The sequence below is a fragment of the Silene latifolia genome, chromosome X (genome assembly GCF_048544455.1).
Source record: "Silene latifolia isolate original U9 population chromosome X, ASM4854445v1, whole genome shotgun sequence".
In the NCBI taxonomy this organism is placed as follows: Eukaryota; Viridiplantae; Streptophyta; class Magnoliopsida; order Caryophyllales; family Caryophyllaceae; genus Silene; species Silene latifolia.
The window spans coordinates 79,573,712-79,591,449 of NC_133537.1; the positions used below are offsets into that span (position 1 = coordinate 79,573,712).

Here is a 17,738-nt window from a genome sequence, read left to right on the forward strand (position 1 = left end):
TATATAATAGTCTCCTAAAGCACCAGACGACAAACAATGCGCCTTTTACGTTTGTAAGTCCATGTGGGAGGTTATCAACAGAAAACTATCTACCATTCTGATACGGGTAATTGTGACTTAAAAACTATTTCAGACGTAAATTGAGTTCAATTCTGTATACTTCCATGTATTATATCTATTTTGATTATGTATATTTTGAATTCTAGTTTCCACTAATACTCAACAAAGCCACAGAATATTAGCCAGAGAACATCAACCAGATGAAAAAATATGTGGGCCAGTTATGTTGTTTCATTAGCGGAGTCTCAATAGTTTTCTCATGCTTTATGTACGAGTGTGTATATATAGTGCCATTGTGTATTGGCTTCTTTTGTTTTTTTGAGGAAGTTGTGTTTTGGCTGTTGATCATCCTGTTTGTACTGTTTTTAAACTGGGTTTAATTGATTGCGGGGTGTAATATTTTGATACAAGATTGAATTTTTGCTTTGCATAATTTCTTTGGAATGCTATTTTTCAAAGAAATTTGAAAAAATAGCATTTCAGCAGCTGCTACAAACACTGCTGAAAAAATAGCATTTCACCAGCTGCTAGAACAAGCTAAAATAATTTTTTTTAAAAAAAATAAATAAATTAAAAACGATAACGGTTAAAAACAACCTGTTGCAAACAATTATTTGACAACATTTTTATTTAGATAAATAACCGTTGACATATTCCCCCCTACTGAGAAATCAACAATTCTTCCTCTCTTTAACAAAACTTTCTCTCTCTTTAACAAACTTTCTCTCTTTTCACGGAAAAACCAAAAAAACACCATTTTTTTTCATGATTTTCTTCGCTCCTCTGTTCTTCCACGGATAATCCATGGCGCGAACTCGAGGTAGCATAGTGCGGATTCGATCTACTCCTAGTACTAGTACTACTAAAGTTCCGATTCCTTCTGATAAATCTCTTGTTGTCACTAATGAAGATTCTATGGCGGATTTCCAAGCTCCCATGGAATTGGGGACAGTAAATGATTTGATCTCTTCTGCGATTAAAGCAGCTGGTATAAATCATTCTTCTCCTATTTCCTCTAAGCTTTCTTTTGTTAGTTCTATTCCTTTGTCAACTACTGTGATTGCGACAAACCCTAGTTCATCTTCGGGTGATCTTACGACTGTTGTTCCATCTACGGTAGTTGAAAATTCAGAAAATTTAAGTCCTATAGTGGATAATTCTGTGATTCCGTCTGCTTCTTTGAAGTCTGGTTCAGTTGTTTCTGATGTAGGAGGTAAAACTTCTGCAAAAACTTGGTCTCATGTGGTTAAAGCTCCGCAGAATTTGGGTATGAGCTTGCATTTCTGTCAAACTAGTGCTGTTGCTTCAGAAATTGAGATTGATGAAACTGATTTTGTGGAAGAGCTTAAGATTTGGAAATTTACTTTAATGGGTCACATAATTGGGGCAAAACCAACTTTAAAAATTGTCCAGGATTTTGTCTCGAAACATTGGGCAAAAATTGCTAGTCCTGTAGTTCAATATTACAAAAAAGGGTGGTTTTCTTTCAGATTCTCTTCTTTGGAGGATATGAACAAAGTTCTGAGGCTAGGACCTTGGACGATAGGTGGGAATTCTCTGATTCTTAAACAATGGACTCCTAATTTTTCTGGTGATATGGAAAGGGTTGCCAAAGTACCTGTTTGGATCCTTTTCCCGGGTCTAGATCCTTATTTGTGGTCTGAAACTGTTCTTAGTAAGATTGCTACTAAGATAGGAAAGCCTCTTTTTGCGGACCCTACAACCACTAATAAGGAAAAGCTTTCATTTGCTCGTGTTCTGGTGGAAATTGATGTCTCCAGTGAGTTTGTAGACACTGTTGTCATCAATACTCCTTTTTTAGGACAAATTTCCCAGAAAGTGGTGTATGAGTGGGTGCCTTTTTACTGCACTGGTTGTGGCAAATTAGGGCATAAAATTGCTACTTGTAAATGGAATAAACCCTCTGAGACTGCCTCTAAAAGCACAATGCCGTGCTGGCTACTGCTCAATCTGAGTCTGCTCCCATTGTGGCTGAGGAGCAGCTGAATGAGGCTACACAGTCTTACGATGCTGACCCTTTCTTAGATGGTACTTTTACTGAAGTCCCTGGAGAGGATTTGCAGGAAACTGCAGTAATTTCTTCTTTTCTGAATGGTTCTGTTCCTCATGCTAATAAGTATCAGGTTTTGGAACCAGGAGAGATACTAGCGGCTGTTGAGATTACTTCTGAGACTGATTTGGTACTAGGTGCTACTTCTGAAGGGGTCAAAATTGGTATGGTATCTACTCTGGAGAATGTAGACTCAGGATGCTCTTTGCTAGGTCAGAGATCTCCAGTGGTTATGCCTTCCTCTTCTGATCCTTCTTCTGAGGTGCACTCAGGATGTGCTTTGTTGGATGGTAGGATTGTTGTTCCTCCTGATAAATCCTAATGAAGATTGCTTCCTGGAATATAAGAGGGTTCAACTGTCCTTTAAAACATAGTGAAGTTAAAGATTACTTAGTGGTTAATAAGCTTGATATTATGGCTCTCTTGGAAACCAGGGTTAAGGAGCATAAAGCTTCAAAAATCATTAAAAAGAAGTTTAGTAATTGGCATGTGGTTTGCAATTATTCTCATCATTATAATGGGAGAATTTGGGTTTTTTTAACCCTAGTACTGTTACTATGCTCAGTAATACTGTTGCTGATCAGCTTATTCACTTTAAGGTGAACCATCATGAATCTTGCTCTACTTTTCATTTGAGCATTGTCTATGGGTGTAATGATCCTCTGGATAGGCATAGACTATGGTCCAGTCTTGTTGCAGCTTCCACTGCAGAACCTTGGTTGGTGCTTGGTGATTTTAATGTGGTGAGAACTCCTTCTGAGAAATGAAGTAACACTCCTCCTGTGCTTCAGGATATGCTTGATTTCAATGATTGTCTTGGTTCCTGCCATCTTGATGATCTTACTTGCACTGGGGTTGATATGACTTGGACTAATAAGCAGGATTCTGTGACTAGGGTTTGGTCTAAACTGGATAGGGTCCTAGCAAATCCTGGCTTCATTTCTTCCTTCCCAATGCTTTTGGTCATTTTCAGGAGCCTGGTATATCTGACCACTCTCCTATTTTAGTCCAAGTTTCTCATGACCAAAAGGTTGCTAAGAGGTTTAGTTTTCTTACTAGTTGGGCTGGGCATCCTGACTATTTACATACTGTCAAGACAGCTTGGGAAACTCTATTACAGGGAAGTCCTATGTACTGCTTCTTCCAGAAATTAAAAAGTGTCAAGCATGCTCTTACCCACTTTCATAAGCAGCATTTTAGTAATATATCTCAAAGAGTTCAGACTGCTAAAGATGCTTTGGTGGAGTGTCAACACAATCTTGCTTCAAATCCTTTCTCTGATAGTCTTATTCAGGAGGAAAGGCTCTTAATTGCTGAGTATACCAAGCTTAAAGATCATGAGTTCTCAATCCTCTCTCAAAGAGCTAAAATAAGGGATATCCAGGACTCTGATTGTAGTTCTAAGTATTTTTTTGCAAAAATTTCTGAGAGAACTCATCAGCAGGTTATTGGTGGCATCCATGATCACCATGGCAAGCTTCATATGGGTTTTTCTTCTGTTAGTGCTGCTTTTAATCAGTATTATCAGGACCTGCTGGGGCACAGCTCTACTACCACCCCTTTAGATACTGATTTTATCTCTTCTGGAGCTGTGGTTAACTCTTCAGATAGCCATTTCCTGATTAGGGAGATCTCTCCTGCTGAAATCAGAGATGCACTCTTTAGTATGGACTCTAATAGTGGTCCTGGAATTGATGGTTTCTCAGCTGGGTTCTTTAAATCTGCCTGGAACATCATTGCCAAGGATTTTTGCAAAGCTGTGAATCAATTTTTTTCTTCTGGCAGGATGTCTAAGCAGGCTAACTCAACTGTTATTTCTCTGATTCCTAAGAAGGACATACCTAATGCTGTCACTGATTATAGGCCTATCTCTTGCTGCACTGTCTTCTATAAGACAGTTAGTAAGATCCTAGCTAATAGGCTTCAAAGTATTCTTCCTTCCATTGTTGGTCCTGAACAAGCTGCCTTTGTTAAAGGTAGAAGCATTTTTGAGAACATAATGCTATCTCAAACTTTGGTCAAAGGTTACAATAGGGCTACAATTTCCCCTCGCTGCATGATCAAGGTGGACATTAGGAAGGCCTTTGATTCCCTCCAATGGTCTTTTATTGCTAATATGCTTTCAGGCTTGGGTTTCCCTAAGCAATTCATTGACTGGGTGCTTGGCTGCATTCAAACTCCTTGGTATTCGTTAAAAATCAATAGAGAGCTTTCTGGGTTTTTTTAAGAGAAAAGTGGAATTAGGCAGGGTGATCCCCTTTCCCCTTACCTGTTTGTGCTTAGCATGAAAGTTTTGTCAAGATATCTAAGGACTCTTTGTGATAAACCCCTTGTCTCTTATCATCCTAAGTGCTCTAGGCTTAAACTTAATCACTTGATCTTTGCTGATAACTTGATGATCTTTGTTAGGGGAGATGTTCCCTCTGTTGCAGCAGTTAAGAGTACTCTGAGTTTTTTTGCTGAGCTTTCTGGGCTTCATGCTAAAATTGAGAAAACTAACATGTATTTTGGAGGGGTGCCTCCTAAAGTTAAGGAGGCTATGCTTGCAGCAACTGGTTTCTCTGATGGGCAGTTCCCCTTCAGATACTTAGGAGTCCCATTGTCCACTTCTAGAATCTCAGTGTCAATGTTTGATTCCCTCATTCTCAAGATTAAGAATTCTATCCAACATTGGTCCTCTAAATTCCTTACCTATGCTGGTAGGGTACAGTTAATAAATTCAATAATCTTTGGCATGGAAACATTTTGGTGCTCTTGCACTCTTTCACCTCAAGAGGTTCTGCACTCTTTCACCTCAAGAATACTGCCTGAAGGTAGAAGAATGGTGTTTAAAAAGTAGAAGGATATCTGTCTGCCCTGGGATGCAGGAGGCTTCAATATCAAAGACCTCTCCACTTAGAATGATGCTTTGCAGTGTAGATGGCTTTATCTGCTGGCTCATACAACAGTGGGAAGTTGGGTTTCCTGGCATCAGGCTTATATTTTGCAGCATCAATCTATCTGGTTTGTGCAGTCCCAGGACAGTTTCTCCTCTAGTCTTAAGGGAATCCTGGCTGTAAGGGACAGGCTAGTTGCTCTAGCAGGTAACATTACTAATGCTTATTCTCTGATTAATAGCTGGTACTCTCATGGTAAATTCAGAGTTACTGCAGCCTACAGCTATTTGAGAGGTGTTGTCTTAGCTTGTCCCTGGACTGCAGCTCTGACTCATCCTCGTATTATTCCAAGTCACAAGATTATTTGTTCATTGGCAGCTCAACAGAAATTGGCAACTGTGGACAATCTGCAGAGTAGAGGGTTTTATATGGTTAATCGTTGTTCTCTCTGTGAAATTGCCCTTGAGGATCATGCTCATTTGTTCTTTAATTGCTCTTTCTCTAAGGACGTTTGGCACCAGCTTCTGCAGTGGATGGGTATGCACCGTGCTGGTTCATGTTTACTTGCTGAACTTGAACAAGCTAATTTTCGAAGTAAACACAATTGGAGGATGGCCTGGTTCTATACTTCGTTGGCAGCTGCTGTTTATCAACTCTGGAGTGAACGTAATTCTCGTCTTTTTAGAGGAAGAAAGGCTGCAGTTACTGAAATAGTTAGCAGGGTTAAGTTTCTTGTTTCTACAAGACTCTTAATGTGGACTAGTCATAAGCACTATTCAGTTATAGCTGCTAGTTTATGATCTTGTTGTATAGTGGATAGCTTTTGCAAAAATCTCTTGTAATTTCTTTCATTATTTGAATGAAATGATAAATTTTTTGCAAAAAAGACATATTCCCCCCTACCCCCATTCAAACCGCCAAAAATATAAGATAACGAACGATAACCGTTGTCGAGTTCAAAACTTTTACAACGGTTTATTTAAGCAGAACCGTTGTCAAAATTTCATCAATAAAAATAGATAACGGTTACATACCGTTGTCAACAGATGAATATAACAACGGTTTTGTACGCAATAAAGCCGTTGTTAAATTTTGACATTCAATTAAGTGAGATAACGAAATGAACCGTTATCATATATAATGTTTAACAACGGTTTTGGAACGATAAGACGTTGTCAATAGTAAACTACGACAACGGATTTGAAACCGTTCTTAAGATTTAATAACGGTTTCTTAAAAGATTTTATAACGGTTCTTGATGTTATATAACGGTCGCGCATGTTATTTGTACAACCGTGGTATATTTTTAACAACCGTCATTGCAATAACGGTCCCGTGTTTCTATTTAAAAATGGTAATTGCATTATTTGACCGTTATTGAATGTCTTATTTGACGTAGTGTAATTGTATTATTCAAGCATGTACCGTTCTATTAGCTACTCAATCTAGTATTTGTAACACCCCCATATCCAGAGGAGCCTTAACTAGGCCTTCCTTAGCATATAAGGGCGTTACCATCTAGGTTACCCGAGGAAAGTAGTTATCAAACGTCAATAAAAGAACTATTAAGCTATATTACAAGTGATTCAAACAAAAATACAATACAAGGTACAACTCAAAGACTACTCGCTATGACCATCATATCTCGTGAAGACTCATCCTGCCGGACTCGGCCTATCCACAACATCAACACTGCTAAGACCGACTGCTCACCATAAGGGATCACGGCAGACACATAACAAACAACAACCAAACAAGGTCAGTACTGAGATAAGACAAGACAATGGCAACTACAAACAACAATACAACCAATGATATCAGACCCAACCGCAATCACAATAATCCAACCAAAACTCATCGATCGTCCTTTGGACCGACCACACCCGTTGGGGGACCGCACTGCCGTTCCCACCTAAGCCCCGCTCATCATACCGAGCGATAACCCTGTCCATTAATGTGCACATCCCCTTCCGTGGCGGGTTCCACGAAGGGCGAAACTAGGGCGTGAAGTCACTCCCGCAAGTGACCCCACTCAGCCGAGAACGCATCTCGAGAACCATCAACAGCCATCACAACCACAATCACAAGACACACAATTCTTGTATCAAACAACCACAATACTACCACAACGACCGACACACTAGACCATCTCTGTAAAACCGAGTAGGCGAACCTACCTTTACGCAGCCGCAACCAATCCATGCCGACAGATAACACATCCAGCGACCAAGCAAAGCCTATAACCATCATACAAATATCTATTACTAACAAGCAATCCTAACTATAGGGAACCAAGGCACGGATGATGATTATGACATACCTATTAGGGAGAAACTCAGCAAAAGACCGCTACCCGACACCAGTGACGCCCTCCCAAGGTTCAAAGATCTTCAAAAAGGCTTCCATGGAGGTTTTGAGGTGAAGGGAAGGGAAAGAGGAGACTGAAGGATAGGAGGAAAGTGGCGGAAGTGATTTGCGGATTTAACAAAACGCGATATAAAACCCTCATTTGAAAACCCGGTACTCGATCGAGTACCCAACCTACTCGATCGAGTGGCCCCTACTCGATCGAGTACCTAAGCTACTCGATCGAGTAGCCTCTACTCTATCGAGTACCACTCTTAACACGCAGCTCAAACGGGTTTTGGCACACTTCCCTAAGACTACTTCCGCTCCCAAGGTCGGTCAACGGTGGTCAAAGGGTCCCTAAAAGGGCGGGTATTACAGTCTTCCCCCCTTAAAAAGAACTTCGTCCCCGAAGTTCACCTCACCCATCTCCCGCTCGAGACACGAGAACAACACGTCCTCACTCATCCTCCCGCTCAACCCATTACTCCCTGGAAACACCATTCCCCCCCCCCCCCCCCCATGTCATCATTATCATCGTCTATACTTATATCTAATGACTTTTACTACTATCATGCAAGCACTATTACCGTTAACCGTTACCCTATATACCTATGAAACATCAAACTCGCCATGCGAATCACCACCTACGATCACCCGACATACGGTATCGACATACAAAGATCGACTATCAAACTATCGATCGGGACATGTCTCATACCAATTATCATATGGTACAACCAACGCCACCATATTACTTGGCAACGTGATTCGAGTACGATTTATCACACTATAACTATTTTTCATGACCGTCTCTTGAAACATACAACCCCTTCACTTTAAATAATTAAAGCAAAACATAATACCAACAACATTATAAACAAGCAAAGCATTATTCAAAAAAACAGACCTTTTTATTTCGCGACATTACTCTTCCCCTCTAAAAAGGAACTTCGTCCCCGAAGTTCACCACCCTAACTATAACGCATTTTATTTATTATTTGTATCTTAACATTAAAGAAAACCATACTATTTGTTGTGGACATTACTCGCTAACTACATACTCGTTAAATTAGAAATCGTGCTCAAGTCACCGAAACAACTAGTTACTGTTGACAACATACGTTAAAATGATATGCACAAATATAGGCAGAGTTACAACTCCGACAAATAAATCGTAATGGGGCGTATGCAATATTAAAGTAACAAGAAATTATGACCTCTTCACTAATCGTAACAAGAAATTATTACCGCTTCACTAATTGTAACAAATATGCTTATAAAACTTCAATCATGACTTGTAACATATGAAATTAACGGTTCAAAGGTGTTACTACGTACTCACAACTACTTTAAACATTAAACTCGCAAATATAAAACAATTGAACATTTTTAATTTCCAAAAACCTCCTGTAACAGTGCTACTCGATCGAGTATGCAGCGATACTCGATCGAGTGCCATGCTACTCGATCGAGTGTCTTGGCTACTCGATCGAGTAGCCCGAGATCAGAATGTTTCCTTTCTTCCTTTCCTGCAGCTACTCGATAGAGTGTGGGGTACTCTGTCGAGTACCTGCAGGTCAAGTACCTTACATAACCCATCGTAAACCAACATATAACAACATGACTGTCACATAAATTGAGTCGGGATGATGCCCCGACTCTCAATCATCCTGAAAAAGGTTAGAGTAGCAATTCCGGCCTTATGGCCAATCATACAAATCCAACTAAGTCTCAATAATAAAAGGAAATAACTACCAAAGTCTAACAATAATATCACCATCTAACATCAACTACTATCAACAAAGATAAGAACGAGGAGTATCACTCCTCCTGCTGCTGCTGCTGCTGCTCGAACATCACCTCATCATTACCACCACCACCTCCAGCCCATACCCGCACTTTGATGAACCCACTCCCGCATCACCTCCTGCTCCCGCTCCCGGGCCCACGTACCATGGGGTCAAGCCACCGTAAGGGAAGGACTGAGGTGCCCCCCACGTCGACTGATCCACCCCGTAGGAATGGAAAACCCCTGTGTAGTCCCCGACTCCACTCCACCACACCGGGTGAGGTCCCTCGGTCCCTATCCCCTGAGTGTACGCCATCTCGTGCATGTTCCTGAGTGTCAGAGTAGATGACACTCTCTCCGCCAAGTAGCTGGATCGCGTCTCCGGGGTGTCGAGGTAAGGGTAGCATGGAAAAGACTGCTGCTGCTGCGGTGCTACCGGCTGTGGCCTAGTCTCCGAGGCCCTCTCTCTCACTCGACGGGGTCCCCTCACCACTCTAGGCCTCTCTGCCGCCTGAACTCTCGCGTTCTCGCCCTTCGTCGGCTCCGGCATCTCCTCAAGGATGGTACCGTCGATGAGATAGGTCTGTAGCTGGCGGGGTCCGTCATCACCCTCCTCCTCCTCATCATCGGAGTCCACCGTCACTATTGTCGGCTCCAAGGGCTCCGTGGGTGGGAGGTGCTCAGGAGCTGGAATCTTCATCCAACTCATCCCATGCACCCTCCATGCTAGGCTGCCGTCAGCCAAGGTCCTCAACCATTTCAGGTTGAGATAGTATTCACGATCCATGGTAGGCACTGGGGTAGCTAGAGGCACGTACGCCGAAGAAGCCTCAAAGGAGGTTAGCTTTTCAGCTAACCGAGTGGCAATAGCACCACAACTCAGGTACCGGGAAGAGGAAGAAGCCATCAAGGCAAGGGCAGCACAAACTATAGAAGGAGCATTAAAGACCATTTTCCTTGCCCGCTCCGGGTTGAGGTACGACATCAAAAGTAAAACCTCATGGTTATTCAATTTACTGATATCCTTTCGGTCATAGAGGAGGTTCGAAAGAGAGCGGAGAAAGACCCTCAAGGTAATATTTGAACATCATTAATCAAAGCATGTTGCTCGAGGTGGGAGCTTGCTTCCCGGTCAAGCAAGGCATTAGGCGGCGGGACGCCGCACTCACCTGGAATGTCGTAAAGGAGTCCTTGGGAGGCTTGGCCAACCCAAGGTGAGAGGCAAACAGTCCATAGTCACAAAAACGGTATTCATCAATCTAAACTCGATGATCGACCCACCGGGTCGTAGTTAAAAGAGCTCATGAACTCCAAGGTAAGAAAAGGGTAAGTATGCTTCCTCAGCCTATACAAACCCGTAAAACCCAAGGTCTCGAATATGTGACGGACATCCGTCTCTATCTCCAACTCCTCTAATACACTGGTGTCTATACACTTTGTAGGTCTCAATTTGTGTTTTTGTAAGGCTACAAAACGCTCCCTTTGCTTGAAGTCAACAAAAACAACTGTAGGGTATTCGGGGACTGCGGGTACCACAGGTCCACTTCCTTCCCCTAACTCAGGTGGGTTACCCCTCCCCCGTTTGCTTTGGCGGGTTCCAAGGTTCAGCCTCGGCATCTGCTTTAGGTATAAGGTCAAACAATTTGTATAAAACATGTAGGCATATACTTCATACAATTTGAGTTCTATATACTTAGCAAGTTCACTAACTCATCAACCAGTTCAATATTTGAAGCACATAAATCATGCCATTAAACTTAGATACTCAGCTAGGTACACGCATTTCATTAATGGTTTCCTCAATTTTAACGTATAGTCTCAGTTTGTAGCCACTTATAAACCGCAATTATGAAAATTTGGCATGTGAACACATATTCTCAGCAATTCGAATATCCTAGCATGCTTCTAACGGTCGTTCCATTTATATTGCTAGTTACATGTTACTAGTTCAAGAGAAAGAATAGTTTATGGCATATCATCATCACTTTCATATTATGTTCAACAACTCAACTAAAATTTTCAGACGGTCTTTACAGCTGTGAAAATTTTGGCACATATTCATCACTCATCGATTCTATTAGCATAATGAAGTTCAACTCATGCTTATACTGTCAATTACCACATCAATTTTTCAATTATAAATCACGAATTTCCCTTTAAGGCACTTTTAAGACGGAGTTTTAAGGCAACTTTCTAAGGGTAAAACCATCAAAATCTATCCTCCAACATGATATAAACAATACTTAAGGCTCAATTCTACCATCTAACCATTGTAAAACAACCAAAAATCGATTTCAATTTTGGAAACCCTAGAAATTTCGGGTTCAATTTTGCAATTTCTAATCTAATTTACAGCAATTAACCACCAACAAACATGGAAAGAAGGCATGTGAATCATGTTTCAACAATTAAAAGCACCAAATTGGTCATTATAATCGAAAATTTCAGATTGTTTTACTTTCTTAGCACATGCAAAGCAATAAACCATGTACATTAGGAAGAATAGCATACCTTGATTGATGAACAAAGTAGAGAAACAAAATTAAACTAAGAAATCAACCCCAAGAATCACTACTAACCCAAGAGAATGAAAGGATTTGAGAGGGAATAAGGAATTTGAGAGTGATTTAGGTGTAGGTGTGTCGAAATATAGAGGAATAAGAGGAAGAAATAGAAAGATGAAGGGTTTTAAGAAAACCCGTAGGAATTCTGCCACGACAAGAACATACTCGATCGAGTGCAGGGTACTCGATCGAGTACCACCCTACTCGATCGAGTAGGAGCTAAATCATCGAGTAACTGCAGGAATTTTCCCACATTCCGACATCATAGCTTCCTAATTAGATCGAGTGAGGTCTACTCGGTCAAGTAAGCACTCGCAATCGGTCAAGTATAGTTAAGTACTCGGTCATAAGTACGAAGTAACGTGAAGATTCCTGCAAAAACAACACCGCGTGTCGATTCCAACTGAGTTCGGAATTCGGCTCTCGTTATCAAGTTCATTCACGCATTACTATTATTAACAAAGCCTACCATATTGCCAAACAAATGAAGTTTATTCCACGTACACTACACCCATTACCCTACTCGGTTTACCTGCTACCGAATCTTCCATAAATATAGTCACGGCATCATATTACCTTTAAGCTTACTTTATATATTACCACCAAATTGAAACATTTAAATTAACATTAGTTCATTCTTTCATTTGTCATGTAATTGCATAATTTTCATAATAAATGAATCTATCACTTCTCGCATAAATGCATACTTTTAAACAACTTATTCGATCATGTCTTACATTCTATCATAAGCAATTCACCTTGCACGAATCAAATATTACGCAGCGGAAAAATTTTGACCATCCTATAAGGCAATAACGCATTACCATATGCTATGTCTCGAATTATAACTCACTATACTATAATTATCATCATAGCAGTTACATAAACTTTCGTCACATATCTCATAACCATCATATAAGCTCATTAATCACCCAACGAGCTTCAATAATCTCATCAATAATTACCATACTCTGCCCAAACATTACTATCACACCTCTATTAATTCTAACAAAAACTTAACCGGAGGTAGCTCTAAGCACAATTAACATACATAGCACACATAGACACACGGACTCCACATTCCCATCCCATGTGATTGGCTTAAGCGTCATGGGGCCAAGATTTTGAAATGAGGGCGCCTAATCACCCAAAATCTAGCATCGGCTAGGGCTCCCATTACACATACACCAGGTTCATTTTATTAGACTCCCTACGTTCATTATGTTCGTTTGTTACAGGTTCCAAAATCTTCGCTACGATACCACTTTGTAACACCCCATATCCGGAGGAGCCTTAACTAGGCCTTCCTTAGCATATAAGGGCGTTACCATCTCGGTTACCCGAGGAAAGTAGTTATCAAACGTCAATAAAAGAACTATTAAGCTATATTACAAGTGATTCAAACCAAAATACAATACAAGGTACAACTCAAAGACTACTCGCTATGACCATCATATCTCGTGAAGACTCATCCCTGCCCGGACTCCAGCTATCCACAACATCAACACCTGCTAAGACCGACTGCTCACCATAAGGGATCACGGCAGACACATAACAAACAAACAACCAAACAAGGTCAGTACTGAGATAAGACAAGACAATGGCAACTACAAACAACAATACAACCAATGATATCAGACCCAACCGCAATCACAATAATCCAACCAAACCTGTCACTGACTGTCCACTGGACCAGCCCTGCCAGTGGGGGACCGCAGCCGTTCCCACCTAAGCCCCGCTCATCATACCGAGCGATAACCCTGTCCATTAATGTGCACATCCCCTTCCGTGGCGGGTTCCACGAAGGGCGAAACTAGGGCGTGAAGTCACTCCCGCAAGTGACCCCACTCAGCCGAGAATGCATCTCGAGAACCATCAACAACCATCACAACCACAATCACAAGACACACAATTACCGTATCAAACAACCACAATACTACCACAACGACCGACACACTAGACCATCTACATAAACTGAGTAGGCGAACCTACCTTTACGCAGACGCAACCAATCCATGCCGACAGATAACACATCCAGCAACCAAGCAAAGCCTATAACCATCATACAAATATCTATTACTAACAAGCAATCCTAACTATAGGGAACCAAGGCACGGATGATGATTATGACATACCTATTAGGGAGAAACTCAGCAAAAGACCGCTACCCGACACCAGTGACACCCTCCCAAGGTTCAAAGATCTTCAAAAAGGCTTCCATGGAGGTTTTGAGGTGAAGGGAAGGGAAAGAGGCGACTGAAGGATAGGAGGAAAGTGGCGGAAGTGATTTGCGGATTTAACAAAACGCGATATAAAACCCTCGCTGAAAACCCGGTACTCGATCGAGTACCCAACCTACTCGATCGAGTGGCCCCCTACTCGATCGAGTACCCTAGCTACTCGATCGAGTAGCCCCTACTCTATCGAGTACCACTCTTAACACGCAGCTCAAACAGGTTTTGGCACACTTCCCTAAGACTACTTCCGCTCCCAAGGTCGGTCAACGGTGGTCAAAGGGTCCCTAAAAGGGCGGGTATTACAGTATTTTTATGTTATTGTATATATGGATGTTCGCTTAGGTCATACTTTAACTCCACCCATTATTTCACTTAAAATTTATGGACAATGCGTTTAATGTTTTAGGAAAATGAATCAATTATCGATAAATAGCTAGAAATTTGAAGAGTTAGGGACTTGGGATATAAAAGTAGTATTGATTAGGCCGCCATAATTAATTAATTGTACGATTACACAAATGCTACAAAACACATCATTTCAAGAGATTCTAAGCCAACCAGCCACGTGTCACAATATGATGCTCAAGCTAGGCTTTTTATGTTATTATTATATAGATTTATATAAAAATAGATATTAAAATGTTGTTATGCTTCTCATCAAACTACATGAATTATAATTAAGATGAAAATTTGTTTGTGTTGGTGTTAGCAATAAAAATATCATAATATTTCATACTAATGACTAATGAGGTTACACTTATGCATAACCTCAAACAATTAATCCTAAACGCACCCGTGATTTTCACTGGTAGAAAAACTAGTTTAATGTTTACTATACTCTATCTTGTATTTAATGCTCCAAATATACTTAAATTTTTCTTTTTAAATAATAAATGGCAATGATGTGAGTTACTAAGCTAGATATGTTGATATGTTGATGTGGCAATTAGACAAGTGTATAGTTTGTGTTTTAATTATTATGCTCCAAATATATTTAACTTTTTGTTTTTTCTTTTTAATTAATAAATGACAATGATGTGGCTTACTAAGCTAGATATGTTGATATGTTGATGTGGCAATTAGACAAGTGTATAGTTTGTGTTTTAATTATTATATATAGATAGTATGTTGATAGTGCCAACAAATATAAAATAATACTCTCTCCATTCTCCTTCGGTGTTCCCATTTCCCTTTTTTTGGCCATTTTACTATAATGTTCTCATTTGGTTTCTTTATAATTTTGGACATAAAAAATGACCAAATGGTCCTTGTTGCCATTACATATTTACACTATATACCATATATTAGCCCACTTTATTCTACTTATATGTATACCCCACTAGCTTAGGCTTTTGTTATTGATAAAGTCGGCCCACTTGCTAGCTTAGTCTGTTTTTTATTGCTAGAAATGGGTCAACTTGCTCTTAATCCTTTTTGCCTTGGTTGTTCCACCAAAAGCAAATGGGAACATTAAACAAAAATGGAGGGAGTAGTGAATAACAAAAAAGTTGACACAAAATTATACGTTATTTACAAGCAAAATAATCACTAGCTGAATCCATTCACGAAAGAGAGCGAATTTCACCATTATGAAGATAATAGAACAACAGTAAAATAGTATCATGCGCTCAATAAAAGCCAAAAATAATATCCAAATCTACCGATAATAGTTTCTGAAATCATTATAAATTAAACAGCTTATATATTAACGTTGGAATTATACAATTATGTTTTCTTTAACTAAGCAATAATCCACCTTGCATTTGATTTCAGAATACCTTGAAGTTTAAGCCTAGAAGTGAAATAACTCGTGAGTGATCATATCTCACTACATTAATGAAAGATAATCAATAAATAAAATAAAAAGAAATCAAAAATAAAAAAATAAAAATGATAACTACTATTATGAGATATGTCTTTTAACATTAATGAGAGACCAGATGTTTTAAGAATTTGTGAATAAAATGACGCACTAAAGTCATACGTCAACATAATGTTTTAGACAGAGGGGGTCTATCCACCTTCTTCTTTCAACCTTCCCTCCAACCTTCTCCTTTACCCACCTTACAATCGATTAAACTAGTATATATCTTATGGGGTCGGAAGGAACGTGGATAAAGTAAAATATATGGTATTTTAATTGTTTATGAGAGCAAGTCCAATGATAGGCTATTTGCTACTAGCTTGAAGCCACAACAATTTTAAGCTACCATATTATTCCAATGGATTAGCTAGTTTTCATAAATTTTATTTAATTAATTAAAACATGTAACTAATTTTTCTATTGGTTGATTTTAAGTTGTGGGCCACTTTAAGCTACTAGCTTCATGAGGCTAGTTGCTTAAGCCAAGCCATTCTACGTGGCCATCTCCAATGGTTTAGGCGCTAGCTTGCAATTTTATGAAATTGCAAGCAAGTCCTTGTGTTATACCATTGGACTTGCTCTGAGAGGAAAAGGTAGAAGAGAAGGTAAAAAAGAGAAGGTAGATAGTTATTATTCTCTTTAAACGATGATTAGTTTTAGGAAATAGTTTAGATTAAATGGTTATTTTGGAAAAAGAATGATGACCTTCGTTAAAGACAACTCCTAAAAATCACTAATTAAACAATTACAATAATATCTAATTAAGCTAAACCAGGACTACTTTGAATTTCAAAATATTATAGAAACACCAATTTAACTTAGATAATGTTCTTTTGGACTTAATTTCTATTTATTTCAATTCAATTCAGCTTTATTTACTTTAATTCAGTTTAGTTAAACTCATCTCTTCACAAATTAATTTCTATATCAGTTTAGTTCAGATACATTAAATTCATGTTAGTTTATTTTACCCTTTTTTCAGCTGATAAAAACAGTACCTTAATCAAGTTATATATTTCATGTCAAAACTAACTGATATACAAATTACTTTTTCGGAAATTTTCCATGGTACCTTCGAATCTTGACAGATTACACATGGTGTAACTTCATTTCAAGTTTCTATATATATGGTACCCCTTTGTTTACCTTTTTCTTTTCCAGAATACTCTTTTACAAACTTCCGTTGTAACACCCAGGTCCAAACCGGGTCAGGAGCGGTTACTTATGATATCTCACCAGGCTGTGTACATGGCCCACAGATCAACACGGGTCCTTTATAGCGTATTTTGTCCTCATTCATTCGCATCCCGAAAACCTTCCCAGGAGGTCACCCATCCTAAGACTACTCCCAGTCAAGCATGCTTAACTTTGGAGTTCTTTCGCATGGATGACCATAAAAGAAAGTGCACTTTGTTGATATGAGTAGTACTTCTAATCCCTTTAAGCACTAGTCATTTAAGCCTATCACTGGACCTCTTCAATTACCGTGGGGTGTTACAGTCACCCCCACTTGAAGAACGCAACGTCTTGTTGCGCCTGGGAGCATAACCGCTAACCCAGAATCCTCCCCGCTAGGTGTGTGATCACAATGGAGCGTATAACCACTGCCTCCAGGAGCGTATAACATCTGCCTCCGATCACCACACGGTCGCAGGGTTGCTCTGATACCACTTGTAACACCCCGGCCCAAACCGGGTCGGGAGCGGTTACTTATGATAGCTCACCAGGCTGTGTACATGGCCCACAGATCAACACGGGTCCTTTATAGCGCATTTTGTCATCACTCATGCGCATCCTGGAAACCTTCCCAGGAGGTCACCCATCCTAAGACTACTCCCAGTCAAGCAGTCAAGCACGCTTAACTTTGGAGTTCTATCGCATGGATGACCATAAAAAAAAGTGTACTTTGTTGATATGAGTAGTACTCC

General features: G+C 39.9%; 1 protein-coding gene across 1 annotated transcript; it reads left to right on the forward strand.

Annotated features, from left to right (window-relative positions):
- The first annotated feature begins 2,452 nt into the window (after positions 1-2,452).
- On the forward strand, positions 2,453-5,807 carry LOC141617692 (uncharacterized). The gene is made up of 7 exons (XM_074434860.1): positions 2,453-2,623; positions 2,716-2,874; positions 2,923-3,018; positions 3,105-4,315; positions 4,541-4,835; positions 4,945-5,046; positions 5,145-5,807. Exons 1-7 carry the CDS (start codon positions 2,453-2,455, stop codon positions 5,805-5,807), a joined length of 2,697 nt encoding a protein of 898 aa, XP_074290961.1.
- The last annotated feature ends 11,931 nt before the right edge of the window (positions 5,808-17,738 follow it).